This window comes from Rattus norvegicus, chromosome 12 (genome assembly GCF_021556685.1).
Source record: "Rattus norvegicus strain SHRSP/BbbUtx chromosome 12, alternate assembly SHRSP_T2T, whole genome shotgun sequence".
Taxonomy (NCBI): domain Eukaryota; kingdom Metazoa; phylum Chordata; class Mammalia; order Rodentia; family Muridae; genus Rattus; species Rattus norvegicus.
Genome location: NC_141545.1, coordinates 13,023,568 through 13,040,151, shown reverse-complemented (window position 1 = coordinate 13,040,151; position 16,584 = coordinate 13,023,568). Strand labels below are relative to the sequence as shown.

At 46.9% G+C, this 16,584-nt stretch overlaps 1 protein-coding gene across 1 annotated transcript in view; it reads right to left on the bottom strand.

Annotated features, from left to right (window-relative positions):
- The window catches only part of Ubl3 (ubiquitin-like 3), a 44,916-nt gene extending 39,473 nt beyond the window's left edge, over window positions 1–5,443 (bottom strand). Inside the window, 1 exon segment of the mRNA NM_001015030.1 lies at window positions 4,630–5,443. Within this exon segment, the coding sequence (NP_001015030.1) occupies window positions 4,630–4,656 (27 nt within the window). The 5' untranslated portion in view covers window positions 4,657–5,443.
- Between the last annotated feature and the right edge of the window lie 11,141 nt (window positions 5,444–16,584).

Sequence of the window (16,584 nt, the reverse complement as noted above, 5' to 3'; positions counted from 1 at the left end):
GGAGCATTACTAGTGTGGAGCTAGCCTGGGCAACGTAGCCAGTACTTAAATCAAAAAGACAGAAACAAGAAAAGTTAAACTAAGCACACTACATCCTATTTTAACAAAGTAGCAACTCAAAAGGATCACACTGGGTTGTTTCAAAACACAACCTTCATGAACTGGGAAAATGTCACCAAACCCCAGTGCCAGCCCAGGGTGCCAGCCCGGCTTTGATGAAGAAAGTCAGAGAGTATATATGCCCTCCATGTTATGAAGAGTAGCACCGTTTATCACTAAGAGAAAGACATCCCGGCTTTAATATTTAACAGCGTGTTTTCCATACTCAAAGTAATAGTCAAAGCAGGCAGCATAAACTTCCTACCTCCTAGCATGTGTGGGACACTTCTCCTTTCCTCTAAGTAACACACACAGTACTACTTCATGAGTCAAAATGTCTCAACAGTTTTAAAACACCAATTCTGATTTAAACACCATGGAAGACATAACAGATCTAGGACACTTGTCCTTACACCTCACCAAGTATAAGACCAACACCAAAGCACAGGGGAGACCATTCTGAGAAAGGAAGTAGACATGGGCCTAAAACAAACTAAAATCCATTCCGGCTAAACTCTGAGTATCACACACAGTCAGATAAACAACCCGGAGACTCACTCAACAGAGATGCTGCTGACTATGTGCTATTACCAAGTCACACGCTTCTTCAGGTCCTTAGCTTGAAGGGCTCTCCCAGCTTCAACAGGGGAAAAACCGGTGTTTGTGGCAGGAGAAAGAAAAGGATAAATGGAGTCTAAGCAAGGAAGGAACCCGCATTTCGTCTCAGAATACTTTCCCCATGGTGACAGTTCTGCCTTCTGGATCCTGGCCTGGCCTGGCTCCTCCTCACCATCATTGTATGTTAACTTAGGAAACCATCAAAGGTCACACTGAAAGGAAATTTATTTTAGTTATTTCCTGCCCACTAGAGGGCTCCAAAAATATTTCTTTCTTGACTAGAAGAAATAAACCAAGCATTACAATTAAAGTATTCTATGAAGCATATGAAAGGTACTGACAAAACCAATTGCCACCATACCTTTTGCCCCCAGACTACGAACTGTTGATCAAGCAGAGAGAGCACCAGCTGCTCTACAGAGCAGTGCGCCTCACCGTCTACACACATCTCTGCAGTCTCCACCTTTCTGCTTTTAAGACAGGCTCTCATTGTACAGCTCCCGCTAGCCTAAAACTTACTTTGTAAAGCAGGCTGGCCTTGAACTCATAGCACCTGCCTGCCTCTGCCTCCTGAGCACTGGGATTAAAGGTGTGCACACCCGGCTCGCAGGTGATTTAGCAGATAGGGTTTGATGTAACGGATGTCCAAAAGCCATAAAGTGCAATTCTAGTCCAAAGTCCTAAGTTGTCTCCCAAAGGAAGAAACACTTTTATGAACATAGCCTACATGCTGAGACCTTTCCCAATTCAGAGTCCTCATCATGGGCTCCACCTGTCTCCCTCTCAAGTCCTATCACCCACATGTCACTACAAAGACACAAACAATGGCTACAGCCCAAGGAAGACCACAAATTGTGAACTGTTTTCAAAATATAAAGGGAACTACTGTTTAAATATGATGTATTTAATAAAATTCTGCTCCAATATTTTCAGATTTTTTCCACACGTAGGAGAGATACTAGTAAAATGTGTTTCCAACTCTATCACTATCCACAAAGAAAAATCAGCATCTCTTGTAAATAAACTCATGTTCCTAGAACATACGTGTGTGTGTGTGTGTGTGTGTGTGTGTGTGTGTGTGTACACTGCAGAATGGTGAAAAGAAGGCTCCTTGCGAATTATTGTATAGAAGGTGCAACAAATCACGGACGCATTTTATCCTTCTGGATAAAGTATGTTTTTACAGTAAAGAAAGTAAATTTTAGTGACTCCTACTCACAAAATTAAAACTAGTGTTAAAATACCAGTCACAAAATGAGCTACAATCATAGCCATAAGAAGACTTTATCCAAATGTCAATTGAGTTAGCAATTATCATCCGTCTGGAAGGAATTACCGCAAATGAACCAGGGCAGGGGCTCTAACATCAGTGCCCCGCCCCACCTCCTGGGCAGGATGTTTCCAGGGCTGATGAGCACCATTAAGACGTAAAGGAGCAGAACATTTGTTTCTAAATAGCACTTGAAAGGTTCATATTACAGCACCCAACAGAAAGGCAATTCTGCACTTCTAAGTTCAACCCTGTGACAGATCATATCCTAATCAATTTAGAGTCAGGCTTAAGGAAATGTTTCTTAGTGGGAACATCTCTGCTCCTGAAGAGATGGCTTTCAAAAATCAAAAAGTAATAAACCATCCTCACTTCAAGTCACCAAAGCAAACTCAAATTGTCAGTTTTTGGTATGAGGAGTTTAGTTATGAACAACTTCTAAGGAGGCAGTATTTAATACACACACACACACACACACACACACACACATGCACGAATGCGTGCATGTGTATATACATACATACATATATGTATGCATGTATATATAGAGAGAATTCTACACACTTATCAAACAAAGATCCTTCTGACAGAAAAACTAAAATTTAAGTAATAGAAAATAGTTGTTTAAAAAGGATTTTCTCAAACAATCATATGGTCCAGCAAGATGAACACAAGATACAAAACCCACTTAGAACTTGGAAGTCTGCACAGGCTACCTCTGAGGCACATCACAAGGCATTCTATGTTTATTACATAATATTGCTTTGCCCTTGCATATCACCTTTAATCAGGGATCTCAAAGCACCACTGAGTCATCAAGGCCTTAACACACAATCTCAAACAGACAATAGTTGTAGTTTCTAATTGTGGCTATTAATAAAACCCTTGCCCCTACGTCAGTCCCCCAATCCCAACACAGCTTCCAGTCATCAAGAGATGGCATCCCCAAAATCACCTCGATGTGTGGTTGGTGCTCTACACCCCACTTTTTCTTTATCAGTGGGCCCAAAGAAAGTGGCACTGCTTTAACTACACACATCTATTCCATTACAACTTCTCTGACAGAATAGATGGCACTCAGGTGGGTGTAGCCTTCACTGCGCTGATGCTATAAAATGGAGGCTTTACAAAGAGCAAATCTTTGCCCGAGGCTATGAGCCCACAGATCACTCATCAAACAGGGGAAGAAGCATTTGCAGTTCTGTGTAGAGACCTCTCCAGGCAACTCCAGAATAGTGGAAAGAGAACCTTGGCAGCCACTCAGGCAGGCAGGAGACCGTTCCCCCTGCACACATCAAGAAGGAAGAACAGCTAAAAGGACAGAGCCGAGTTTAAAGACTCCGGAAGCAAAGGCTGCAAGCAGAGTGGCCACCCGGGAGGCAGACCCAGTGGTTCCTTTGCATTTGAATAGCATATTAAGTGGAAAATCAAACAAACAAAATACCTTTAAACCAAGGTCAAAATACACAATTTAGGGTCATTTTTCTTTTAAACATATGTAAAACAGGTCATCCCTCCATAGAAATATCTGACATTTTAAAAATGCAGTCATTAGCAAAGTTCAATTTTGGGTTCGCACTGTAATTCACACACATTTAAATGTCAACTTGACATAAGTGGGCATGATTACATTAACTTCGATTCTTTCAGAAACAGGATTATTCATCTCCCTGTAACTTGCATTATGTCTGCCCTCAGGACTGCAAAGTGTCACTTCACACTCCCACAAACCCACCCCTCCGCACTGTAAGGCTACACAGTAACTGCCAGTCAACATACTCACACCCTAACATTTAGAAACCAAAGGAAAAAGCCTCAATAAACAAGAGCACTTTTTGTTTCCAGTTCTCAACGCCCAGTGATGCAGGCTCAATAAACATGCTTAACTGGCTTAAAACAAACAATAGACAAACAAGAACCTAAAATGCAAAACTGTTAAATACTTGGTTCCAAGAAACCTTGTAATATCTATATTAAAAATGGATCCCTTACGCGATCAGCCTAGAATTGAAAAAACATTTAAATAGCTCGGATTGTCATAGCTGTTCGGCTAGACGTTTCCAAGGGCTCGCAGCAAGACTTTTTCCGAAGAGGTGCGCCGCTGTCTCTGAAACTATCAAGTGTGCACCTACGTCTGAGCGATCTTGTCTGTCGCTGAGCTAGACAGCCTCTTCCTACCCTAGGTATCCAGCACGGCGCCCGTCCCCGGCTGTGCCCACACAGCCCCTGACGTTTTCTCGAAGCGTTTAAATCCAAGCCTTCAGAGCCTTCTAGCAATCGGGAAGGAATTTCCTCCGCTTCCACTGCATTTCCCTGCCTCTGGCGACTTAGAAAACACAACCGAACCAGTGACTCCCAGCGGTTTAAAAAGAAAAAAGAAAAAGAAAGAAAAGAAAGAAAAAGAAGAAGCAAAACCACAACAAAAACTAGTGCTTCCTAAAAAAAAAGAAAGGAAGGGGGGGCGGATGAGGGGAGAAGAGCCAACTTCTCCAAAACCAAGTAGACTGGCTTTTCCAGAAGTGCCCCCATTTCCCCCCCACCGGGCCCCAGAAACCTTCGCCCCGACGCCAGCGTCGTCTTCCGATTAAATCAGATTGGAAACCACAATACAATCCGAACCTCAGAACTTATCGTTCACTTACCATATCCGCCGGGACATGACTGGACATCTTGCCTTTTGAGAGTGGGCCAGAGGTTTACGCAGAAAACAAAACAAAAACAAGAGCAGAAGTGCTGGAGCTTCGGAAAACCCAAAAGCAAAACAAAAAACAAAAAAAAACAAAAACCCTTCACAATTCTGATCGGTTCGTGCTGAGCTTTCTCAAAAGGAAAAAAAAAAAGTAGAAGTTACGTGGGAGCACAAGAGCTTCTGGGGCGAGAGGCGCGAGGGGAGTCGATCGTCAGCAGCAGTAGCAGCTCCAGGACCCGCCGCGCCAGGTGGACAGAGCCGAGTGACACAGGGACATGGAGTGGGGTGGGAGGGGGTTAAATGCGCCGTCCTCTTTCCCCGGCCCAGGCGGTGATTCACTCGCGCTCGCGACTCAGGTCCTCATTAAAGCCCCGGCGACGAAGTGTACAGATAACTATGTGGCTACACATCGAGCGCCGAGCTGAGAGCGGCCGGGGCCGCCGAGAAGCTCAGCGCGCGCCGCGGGGCCGCACAGCCGAGCTGCGCGCAGCCGCGCTCAAGGGCATCGACCTCGCCGGCCGCCGAGCCGAGCCGAACCGGGCCGAGCCGAACCGAGCGCAGCGCCGGGGGGCTCAGGCCGCGGGCGCCTCAGCGCAGCAGCGCGGGTCGGGCCACATCGCGTCCGTACTCCGGCCGCCTCAGCCTCGCTGCCTTCCGCGGCGTCTTCCGGGGGCTCCTCCCTTAGCTTGGGAACAGCTCCCCCTCAGAGCCCTGACTCTCCGCCTCCTCCTCCACTCCTCAATCCCACACGCCCCGGCCGCCTCCTGTCATCGCCTCAGCCCAACATGGCGGCGGTGGCGGCTGCTGGTGCCTGAGAGCCGACTTGGGAATAGCGCCCCCTCTCCCCCGCCCCCGTCTGCGCTTGTTCCCTTCGTCACAACGGAACCCTCTCGGAGCATCACGGGAAATGTAGTTCGTGCAGGTGAGGGGAAGGGGCCGCCAGGGCGTCCTTGCGGGCATCAATGCCACGCCCCCACATAGCAACAGTTCCCTGCATAGCAATAGCTTCCTTGTCTCCAGTTTAGAGGCTCTTGCCCTGCAGTCAGTTCCTACCTGTGTCCAGAAATGCCATGATTACGCGGATTGTTGGAGGAAAACAACTTGCACGAAGAAGTCCCTCGCGCACTGTGTAGACTGTTAAAATAGGACATACCATGGTGCAGAAGCATGCGTTTTAATTATTGCAAGTTCTCCACAACCTGCAATCTCAGACCATTTTATTGAGTGAGTTAATCTTTAGGTCTCCTCAACATGACAGTTTGAAGATCAGAAGCAATCATTGATTTCCAATAAGGCCACGGAAGTTCAACAGAAACAAGGCTCTCATGAAGCAGAGGCAATGTTTGAACACACGTTTTCTGAAGTGCCACGGCCATAAAGCTACAATCTACTTAATTGAAATGACCAGAAACTGTATTAGTCACAATAGTGATATCATGCAAAGTCTGTAGCAGAGACTACCTGTAGATTCACCTACTTCCAGCCTAGCCCCTCTTTGACCCGGTGACGTAATTGTATTATGAATTTAAAACAGCATAATATAATGCTGGTGCTAGAAGATTTAGGTGGAAAAATATGTCTGCCACAGATATCGGATCAGAATAGAGAAACCACAGGTATTCAGTTGATCCTTAATCATATCTCAGACCTCTCGGAAGGGCAGTTTCAACACGATACTACTACACCCACCTACAGCTGTGACCTCACCTATCAAGCAGCCTTGCCTACCTTCCAGGGCTAAAGTCCGGGTGCTGTTATGTGGATGATTTCATACATGGCACAGAAATCGTTTTGTAAATAGCACACATCTTCTGACGTGAATTGTTGCTACTCATCCTCTTTCTCTCTCGGCACACAAATGCACCAAGCACTCTGCAGCCACTGAGAGTTCAGACGTGAGCTATGCAGTCCCTATCCCCACGGAGCTCACTGTCTAGGAACCTGTGTCATTCCCCATGACCATCTCCCCAGTCACGCTTGTCCTCATCGGATGGGAACTCACAGGACACTTAAGAGGACCTACCTGTCTTTTGAATGGTGGCCTGACTGAAGAAATTCCATGCACTCCTAGGGCCCTGTATCACAGACCCAACTCCCTAAGAATCCAAAGGTAGAGGAAAACAGAGGCCCAGGCTCACTCCAATGCGGCTTCCATATTTCAGCATCTGTGGGTTCTATGGTCTGTTAATGTAGTTTCTCTGTGTGTGTGTTGAATAACCACAGGACCCTTCCCCACCACCAATCCTCCTGGAAATCCAGACAACTGGAACTCTTCAATCCACCAGCAGATTCTGAAGAAGTACTTGATTACCATTTAAAAATGCTCACCAGGTTAATTCCCCGTGCCCCGCCTACTCTCCACCCCCCCATCCCCACTCTGCCAGACCTAAGTGCTAATGAAAGTCAAGAAGCCAAAGTTGGCAGAATGAAGCACCAGCCCCATTGCCAGGGATGTAATGACCCCTACTTGGAGCCCAAGACCTCAGCATGTCTGCCCCTGCCCCTTCTGTATAAGGTCCCCGTCTTTTAAAAGTAAGCTTTCTGAACCTGGTTGCATTCCTAATTACTCAAATAAGACAACAGCAAAACTCATTGGAACCCTTTCCTGACATAATTCAGGCATGAAGGAGCATTGCCGAACACAAAGGGATTTCTCCGCTCTGCCGCCTCTACTGTGGAGAGAGAAGTGAGGGGGTGCAGAGAGCAGCCTGCCTGTCCACAGCAGGGAAGGGTAACATCATCCGGTGCCTCCGATCTATTGTCAGCATCACCCGGAAGGCAGGAATGACACAGCAGTTTTGATAGGGAAAAACTAACCTCACAAGAAACCAAAGAGCTAACTCTGCCACGAAGGAGTCTGTGGTGCTCCTCTGCCTCTCTGACGCTCTTCCGCTCCTCTGGGGAGCTTCATCTTTAATCCCTAAGGGCCCTTCTAAGAATGGGTGATGACATCGTGGGCCCGTCAAAAAAAAAAAAAAAAAAAGCTACGGTAAATTGTAAATTCATAGAGATGAAAGGGGTTGTCTGCGGCGGGGTCACAGGGTCACTGAGATAAAAAAAAAAATTAGATAATTGGGTCGCGGCAATGGTCACGGCTGGGTATGGTGAAGGAAGCCCATAATCTCCGGGCTGCACATTAGGACCAGGGCGGCCAGGGTTATACAACAAGGCCCTGTCTCAAACAAGACCAAACAAAAATGGGCAAAACTGGGAATATTCTAGAAACTACTGATTGTGCACTTTAGAAATTCTTTTTCAAGCTTTAAAAATGTGTGTGTGTGTGTGTGTGTGTGTGTGTGTGTGTGTGTGAGAGAGAGAGAGGGGGAGAGGGAGGGGGAGAGGGAGGGGGAGGGGAGGGGAGGAGAGGGAGAGAGGGAGAAGGAGAGGGGGAGGGAGAGGGGGAGGGAGAGAGGGAGGGGGAGGGGGAGAGGGAGAGGTGTGGCTACTTGTGGAAGCCATTCAAGGGCATCAGAGTCTCAGGAAATGGAGTTACAGGCAGTTGTGAGCCACCCTCTGTGGGTGCTGGGAACTGAGCCAGTGCTCATAACCAAACACATCCCTCCAGTCCGAGAAGGGTTTTTTGGTGGTGGTGGTAGTGGGTTTTCCGTTTTGTTTTGTTTTTCTTGTTTGTTTTTGCTTTTGAGACAGTGTTTCTCTGTGTAACCCTGGATGTCCTGGAACTTGCTCTGTAGACCAACCTGGCGGCAATCTGAGATCTTCCCGCCTCTGCCTCCTGAGTGCCGAGATTAAAGGTGAGCACCACCGCCACCTAAATGAAGTTTAATAAATACGTATAAATAAAACTTATCATGGTAACCTTTTCTTAGCTGGACAGTTCTGTGACCTTAAGTCGGTTCCCTCATTTGTGGGAGAGCCTTCCTCACCTCTGCTCTTCTCTTTCCTCTCTTTGACCAACTCCCCTCCCCCACTCCCTGCCTTCCGTTTAGACTACGGTTTCCCACTCTGTTCAGTACCTCAGGTGAAAGGAAAGAACACTTGTTTTTCTGTGAGTGACCTGTTTCCTTTGGCATCTTCAAGGTTCACCCCTGTTAGAGCTGGTGATATTTTTTTTTCCCTTCACTTTTTTTTTTTTTTTTTTTGGTTCTTTTTTTTCCGGAGCTGGGGACCGAACCCAGGGCCTTGCGCTTCCTAGGCAAGTGCTCTACCACTGAGCTAAATCCCCAACCCCTTTCCCTTTACTTTTTAAGGGGAATTAATAGTCCATTGTGTGTCTAGCTATGGGCAGACCTTCTCACTACTAAGAACTGGCTGGATGTATAAATCATATCTCGATAAAATAAATAATATATCTATATATCTATATATATATATATAAAGCAAATATGTAAAAACCTTGATATGTAAATATCTCAATAAAAGTTTCCAAAAGATCACAGGTAGGTGCCTTGTATAGAGTCTAAAGCACGTCTCTCCTCACACTTATCCTTTAAGCGTCTTCCCAAGCAAACTGGATGAAAGTGAGGCCAGAGAACAGGGTGGAGAATGAGGACCGGAAGGCCTGACATGCAGGCTACAAAATTAGCATAGGAGAAAAACCTGCCAGCCAAGGCCGACTAGAAATGGCAGGGGCCACTGGTACAGTGACAGAGATACTCCAGATTGTCTGAAGGTGACCTGTGCCTTGTGATACGGGTCAGGTGATAAGCTGCACACACCCCTGGGTGGGGGTTTAAGATCACTAACTAGACACGTGACTCGTGAAGCAACACACAGAGTTAGGTGAACAGAGGGTGCGTGGAAAAGCTTTCGCCATGCCAACGGCCCCCAAAGCCTCTGTTAGCCGATGTAAAAACACCTCATACAGCAGAGCTGAGAGTTTCTAAATGTCCTTGCTTGGGCCTGCTCCAACCCTTGCTATCCCTGGATATATAAATCATATCTCAATAAAATAAATAGTAAATATGTGTTTTTTATATACATATAAAGTAAATATATTTTTTAAATCTCAATATGTAAATCATATCAATAAAAGTTTCCAAAAGGTCATGGTGTGTCTAATAACCCCTCCCAGTTCTGTTCCCACCAGCTCATGTCTCTGGTCAACTGCCTGTTCTAAGACACCAGGAGCTAGAACCCTTCTGGATGCGCCCACCAAACCCAGATACCCACTCGGAACTAAAGAAATACTCGGTTTATACAATGGAGAAGTCAGTAAGGCAGCTGCAGGACCTGAGTTACGGCACCAGCTCTCACATTAAAAAGCCACATGGTCATGTGACCCTGGGACCAAGGGAGGAAAGGAGAGCTCAGGCTCTCAAGCCAGCTACAGTAGCCAATGGGAGATCTCCGAAGTCATGAGAGATTCTGTCTCAAAAACTAAGGTGGAGAGATAAGGAGATGGCTCTGTGGGACAAAGCGTTTCCCACAAAGGTTAAGGACATGAGTTCAGAGCCTCAGAACCCATGGAAAAGCCAGGTATAGGGGTTTAAGCCTCTGTGGAAGACTCGGTGGAAGCCTGGGAGGTCACTAGCTGGCTAGCCTGGTCTATATAAGATGGTTTAAGATGGTGTTCTCAGCCTTCCTAATGCAGCAGCCCTTTCATTCAGTTCCTCACATTGCAGTGACCTTCCAATTATTTTCGTTGCTTCCTCCTAATTGTAACTTTGCTATTGTTGTGAATCATAACATAAATATCTGTGTTTTTGTTGGTCTTGGGCAACCCCTGTGAAAGGGCCATTCAACCCACAGAGGAGCCACAACCCCTGACCGAGAACCATTCCTCTAGAAAGGTGGGAAGATGAGCACGGCCTGGGAACGCTCTGATTGCTACATGCAGGCCCTGGCCTACAGGCACCAGACTGTAAGAACGTGCATGCGCACTCATACACTTTCACATATCACACAGATACACACACACATATACACATATGCCCACATGCACACAAACATGCACACACTCTTCATATCACACAAATGTACACAAATACATGTCCACACATGCAGACACACATACACACACTCATGCTTTCACATCACACCCACACATACACCCAGTCACACACAGACACAGACATAGACACACACACAGAGATACACACACACACACACACACACACACACACACACACACACTTTAAATTTGAAAAAAGGCGAAGGGTGGTTAAGGAAAATACCTGGTATTGCCCTGTGGCATCTATATACATGTGCTTACATATACAGATAAAACAAAATAAAAGCAAAGGGGAAAAAATATCTCCTTCTGTGAGATACTCCTTTAAGTAGTCACCTCACTATGCCTTTGGTTTTTTACAAAATGATCAGCTAGTAGGGCAATGCCCTGAGGAGCAGAGAAAGGCTTCCTCAGTGCCTTGGGGTGAGGGGACCCAGTGGACATATCACATGCCATGAGCTTGGGAGGATCTGAGCTTGCAAAATGGTCTTGGTCACCTCCACCTGAGCTTGCTCAAGGGGATCCAGTCTACATGTGCCCAGAACTCAGGCTCAGATCAAGACACTGGGGCCAAGGAAGTCTCTAGTCATGTAACATCCTTTAGTCTCTCATTGACTCAAGCCAGCATAAGAGTCAAATCCTATCATGCTTATGCAATGACCTAAGATTAGACATATAGGCAAGAGGTTCTCTGAGTTTTGGAAGCCCTTTTTCATGCTATTATGAAAACCCAGTCCTTTACCCCCATCAAAGCTTTTTGATGTCTTCCATTACTCTCCGAGAATAGACCCAACCAGCTCATTTGAATCACCAAGGCCCTGGTGATTTGCCTCCTTCCTCTAGCCTCCCCTAACCCTGGTGCAACTCCAACTCCCAGCAGCCACTGGGGCAAGGGAGTGTTTCAGCCACTTCTCCATGAACCCCTTGTGCTTGAGTACTCAGCACATGTATTCCCTTCCCGACCAGCTTGTTTTTCTCATGCCTGAATGTTAAGTACCTCAGGGTTCTCTGCCTCACTCCCTTTCTGCTCTCAGGCGCCCAGGGCTTATTCCCACAAAGGCGCTCATGCCCTCATGACATGAAGGCTTTAATTTTCATCTAGTCTGTATCTCTTACTGGACTCTCAAGCAAGGAGGGTGGGAAGCATTTTGGGACACCAACTTAGTTTAGTCAATGTCTTGGTAGTTAGATACAGCGTGGAGGGGAGAACAAAGAGCTTCTTCCTTGTCCACTGGGATGCAGCCACAGACACCTTTACAAACACATAATGGGTGGTCCAAGAACCAGGAGGCACTCCAAGAGGATGGCTTGTGTTCTGTCCTGTACCAGTGTCCCACAATGCACTTCTTCCTGGCGTGCCTACACTGCGGGATCATCAAAGGAGCAGTTGTTGATGGAGGAAGAAAGATTAGAGATGACATCATTCCCATCTTCCTCTTTCTTAACTAAGGAGGAAGGGAAGACTTCTTCGGACGCAGCCACGTTCTCTCTCAGATGGTCTGAGAAACAAAGACAGAAGGCCCCCTATGGTGTTGTGGAATTGTTGAGTTACTGCACAGCTTTACATGAAATCATGACAAATATGCTCTGGAGTATAGAACTCACCACTGAATCAACATCATAAGACACAATGATCAGTATTTCTGGTGTTCGTTGTCATAGCACAATTATAGGGTTATTTCATGAAAAAAAATGTTAATGCCAAATCTATTCAAGACATTCTCCAGTTCTGTGTAAGCAGCATATCCTGCTCAGTGCAGGCAACTAAATTCTCCTTAGTACTAATGTTCTAATTGTGTTTCTCTTGAAACCCAGTAAACTCCAGCCCAGTTGTGGCATGTAGTTTTGTGGGTGTTTTAACTTTATTTTTTATTGATAGAATTGTCATCCATCATTATTCCGCACATTCAGATTTTATTGTCTTTCATTCACCAAGGGGGACTGCCAAGTTCTAAGTCTGGCGATATCCTTCTGCAACCCCAGTGCTGGGGAGGCTAAGATTGGAGGGTTTCAAGTTTGAAGCTGGCTTGAGCTCGAGTGAACGGATACATCAGTAAAGCTACTGAAATTGTTTTAATATTTAAAAGAGCTGCATCGAGAATCAATGATATGTTTCTCCAACCCTCCAGCCTGTTCTTGGAGGTTTGCCATTGACAAAGAGACCATGACAGTTGGGAAGTGGATACAACCAAAGCGTGGCCTATCCGTCATGGTTGATTCAGTTCTTGAGTCAGGCCTGTTGGGCAAGAGCCCACGAGTGTGGATTTCACGACCATGTGTCCTAAACTGAATAACATAGTTAGCGTGCACCTTCTCCAGCACACTGACAGAAACTTCAGGAAAGAACCGGTCCTCGCTGGCTCACGGGGCCGTCATAGAAAGAGCTGATTACCTTCTCACTTAGCATCTGGTCTGACTGCCAGGAGCCTGCCCATCAGATTACAGGGTCATCTTTCTGGCAAGATTCACAGATGATTAATTGATCAGGATGCCACCCTTTGACTTGATGCCACAGAGAAGAAAGGACCTGGAGTGAGCTTAGACAGACAGACACACAGACAGACAAACAAGAGAATATCATGAGTCAGAGTGTAGATCCAACCTTCAAACCTGACCAACATTTACCAGATGGGGATGCTGGGTAACTTACTAGTTTTATTCATCTATTAATATTTTTTAAAAGGAAAACAGAAAATTAAAAGTAGAAAAACATATGTTTGGGCCGTTGAGTCGAAACACATATTTGGGGATGGAGAGGTGGTTCACTGGTTATGAGCACTGGCTACTTTTTTTTTTTTTTTTTTTTGGTTCTTTTTTTCGGAGCTGGGGACCGAACCCAGGGCCTTGCACTTCCTAGGTAAGCGCTCTACCACTGAGCTAAATCCCCAGCCCCGAGCACTGGCTACTTTTATTCAGCGGACCCAGTTTCCATTTCCAGAGCTCACACGGTGGCTCACAAGCGCCTGAACATGAATTCTAGGGGATCTGACGCCCTGCATAGGCAAACCATGGAGGTAAAATACTCCTCTACATAAAACAAGAAACACGGTGTGTTTCCACCTGCTCCTGCAGGTTCAGCACCGGTGTGACCACAGTGTCTGCCTTTCCTTATAGAGATCAATGGGAATGCATTACGAGGCGATTAGCTCAAGGACTGAAACAGTAAAAGGAAGAAGGCTGCGAACATGCACTCAAAGCAAAAGCTCCCTGGATGCTCGCTTCACAGAGAAAGGGGTCAAGCCAGGGATTGCTCAGATTCCGACCCATACGATTAGCTGCCAGCATCCACCCTTGCTCTATTTCATGGGGACCCCCTCCCTTCTTCCTTTCTAGTCTCCACCTCTACCTACTTTAGCTTTTCCCCCAACCCTGTCTTCACAAACTTGTCTCAACAAACCGGCCTTCCCCTCCCTTATGGCTGCCTGCTGTCCTCGTCTTCCGACTCTTCTGCTAAGAGTTGACTGCATACTGCATCGTTGCACCGAGGAAATGGTAGAGGAAAGAGCATTGCATGCCAGGGAAGTGGGCAAGTTGGCTCTGCCCCACACAAAGTAGTGGACTTTTCCTTAGAATGGAAACTCGTTGCAACTGCCTTTCTTAAGAAACCAGGCTGACTTATTTCTGGATGGTCTCTCCCACCCTCGTTCCCGTAACATTAAGAATCCGTCAAATTCAGCCAAGGAGCCAACCGACTGCACTGAAAGTATTTGCAGGGGACTGTGAAGCTGCATTTGCAGGGAATAGGTGCAGGCTTCTCTTCTCTCTTGCCATGGCAAGGTGTGCTTGTCATTGCCAACACACTTGGCATCACTTGGGCAGTGGTTCTGTCGGGTTAGGAATTATGTATGAGTGACAGATGACTTAAGGCACATGGGAAGATGTGTGTAGCTTGCCAGGAAATACCGCGGCACGTCATATGGGTACTTGAGTATCTCAGGCATCTGTGCCGATGCCAGAACCACTCAGAAGGACGTCCCTTCGCATTCCGCTGGCGCTCAAAGCTGCTGCATAGGAGCACACAGGAGCCCTTTCCTCCACTCTCACCTGTGTGTCTGTGTCTGGGTGTGTCTGTGTGAATGTGTGTTTGTGTTTATGTGTTTGTGTGGACCTGTGGACGTTTGTGTGTATATGTTTATGTATGTGTGTTTGTGTATGTGTGTGTTTCTCTGTGTGTGTGTGTGTATGCATGTTTGTGTGTATGTTCCATAGAGTTTAATCAGGGTTTCTTGTATGAGTGCTGGAATCCACACGCATGGTGTTCCTGGGAGCAGTATGGTAGGCCCAGGGAAAGCCATGCTTTGAGGCCCCCCCACCTACTTTAAGGGGCATCTGTTTCTCATATCCTGCACACTGCTCCCCAGCTCGTGAGCTAAGACTTCCAACTGCCAAATACCAGGAACATCTTTAATATTTTGTCACCCTGGATCACTGCCCTGATTTCTTGACACCGTGGGCCACTCCCTCACCTGTGACTGGGCTCCGGAGTCAGATTGGATTCCAGCTTTACCACTCACCGGCACCGTGGGCAAGCTCGCTCGCTTGATCACTGACTCTAGATGGAGTGAGAATCTCAGCTCTGAGACATGGCCGACCACAGGATTGGTCTTTGTTTTGGGGACTAAAGGAAGTGGCTTGGAAAGCATTTGGCACAGTGCAGGAGAGATATGTGTTATAGCATCACGATGGGTAGAGTTTTTAAAAGGCATGTGGTTTTCATGTGGGTGTTCCCCTTTCTGGTTTTTGGACCACCTCTTTGCCTGCATTGATGTCTCCTCCTTCATCTTCATTAATGTCCATACTGTGCTTGACCCTGGAATGTTGCTAGTCTCCATCCACATGCCTAACCAAGGTCTCCTTTTCCCTCCCTCTCCCTTGTCCTCCCTCCCTCCCTCCTTCTCCCTCCTGTCCTCCCTTCCTCCCTCCCTCCTTCCCTCCCTCCCTCCCTCTTGTCCTTCCTCCCCCTCTCCTGTCCTCCCTCCCTCCTTCTCCTTCTCCCTCTTGTCCTTCCTCCCCCTCTCCTGTCCTCCCTCCCTCCCTTCCTTCCTCCCTCCCTCCTTCTCTCCCTCTCTCCCTCCTTCTCCCTCTTGTCCTTCCTCCCTCCCTCCCTCCCTCCCTCCCTCTTGTCCTTCCTCCCCCTCTCCTGTCCTCCCTCCCTTCCTTCCTCCCTCCCTCCTTCTCTCCCTCTCTCCCTCCTTCTCCCTCTTGTCCTTCCTCCCCCTCTCCTGTCCTCCCTCCCTTCTTCTCCTTCTCCCTCTTGCCCCCCCTCCCTCCTTCCCCCCTTCCCTTCCTCTTCTCCTGTCAGTCTGGACATTCCCCACTCCACAGACTGCCAATGTCTCACTGACTTGTCTGATTTCACGACTCAGGCAGAGACTGCTCCCCTGGGCTCCAGCCAGACACCCTGGCTTCCTGCTAGACCTTTTATGGGGTTGTCTGGCTCGAATCCCAAAGCCAACACATTGCAAACCTAAGCATCCCACACTTGTCCCAAGCCTTTCCTCTCCACCATGTCCATCTTTCTTTTCCTTAGCACTTTCCCATGGATCAACTCCAACACCCACATCCTACCGAATCTACCCCTTAATAGATCCTATGCTGACCAGTCACATTTAATACCCATGGTATTTTTTTGTTTGTTTGTTTGTGTTTTTTTTTTGTCCTTAATTTGTTTTTCTCCCACTTTTCCTGAGGTCAATTGCTACCTATGATGCCCTCCCGTGCACCCAGGCTCAATCCATCTAGTAAAGTCTGGGTGCCGGAGGTCCCAAGCACCATGTATAATGGTCACCAATCTGTGGGAAAATGTTAAAAATATGCAATGTAATTATCACAGAGAAAAGGAAAATCCAGTTCACACATTCACTCTTTACTTTAGAAGAATGTTCTTCTTTTCTACATGTGGGTGTATATGTGTCTACATGTCATGTGTGTGCGTGTGTACGTGTGTGTGTGTGTGTGTGTGTGTGTGTGTTTACACGTGTGTGGGAGCCACAGGAC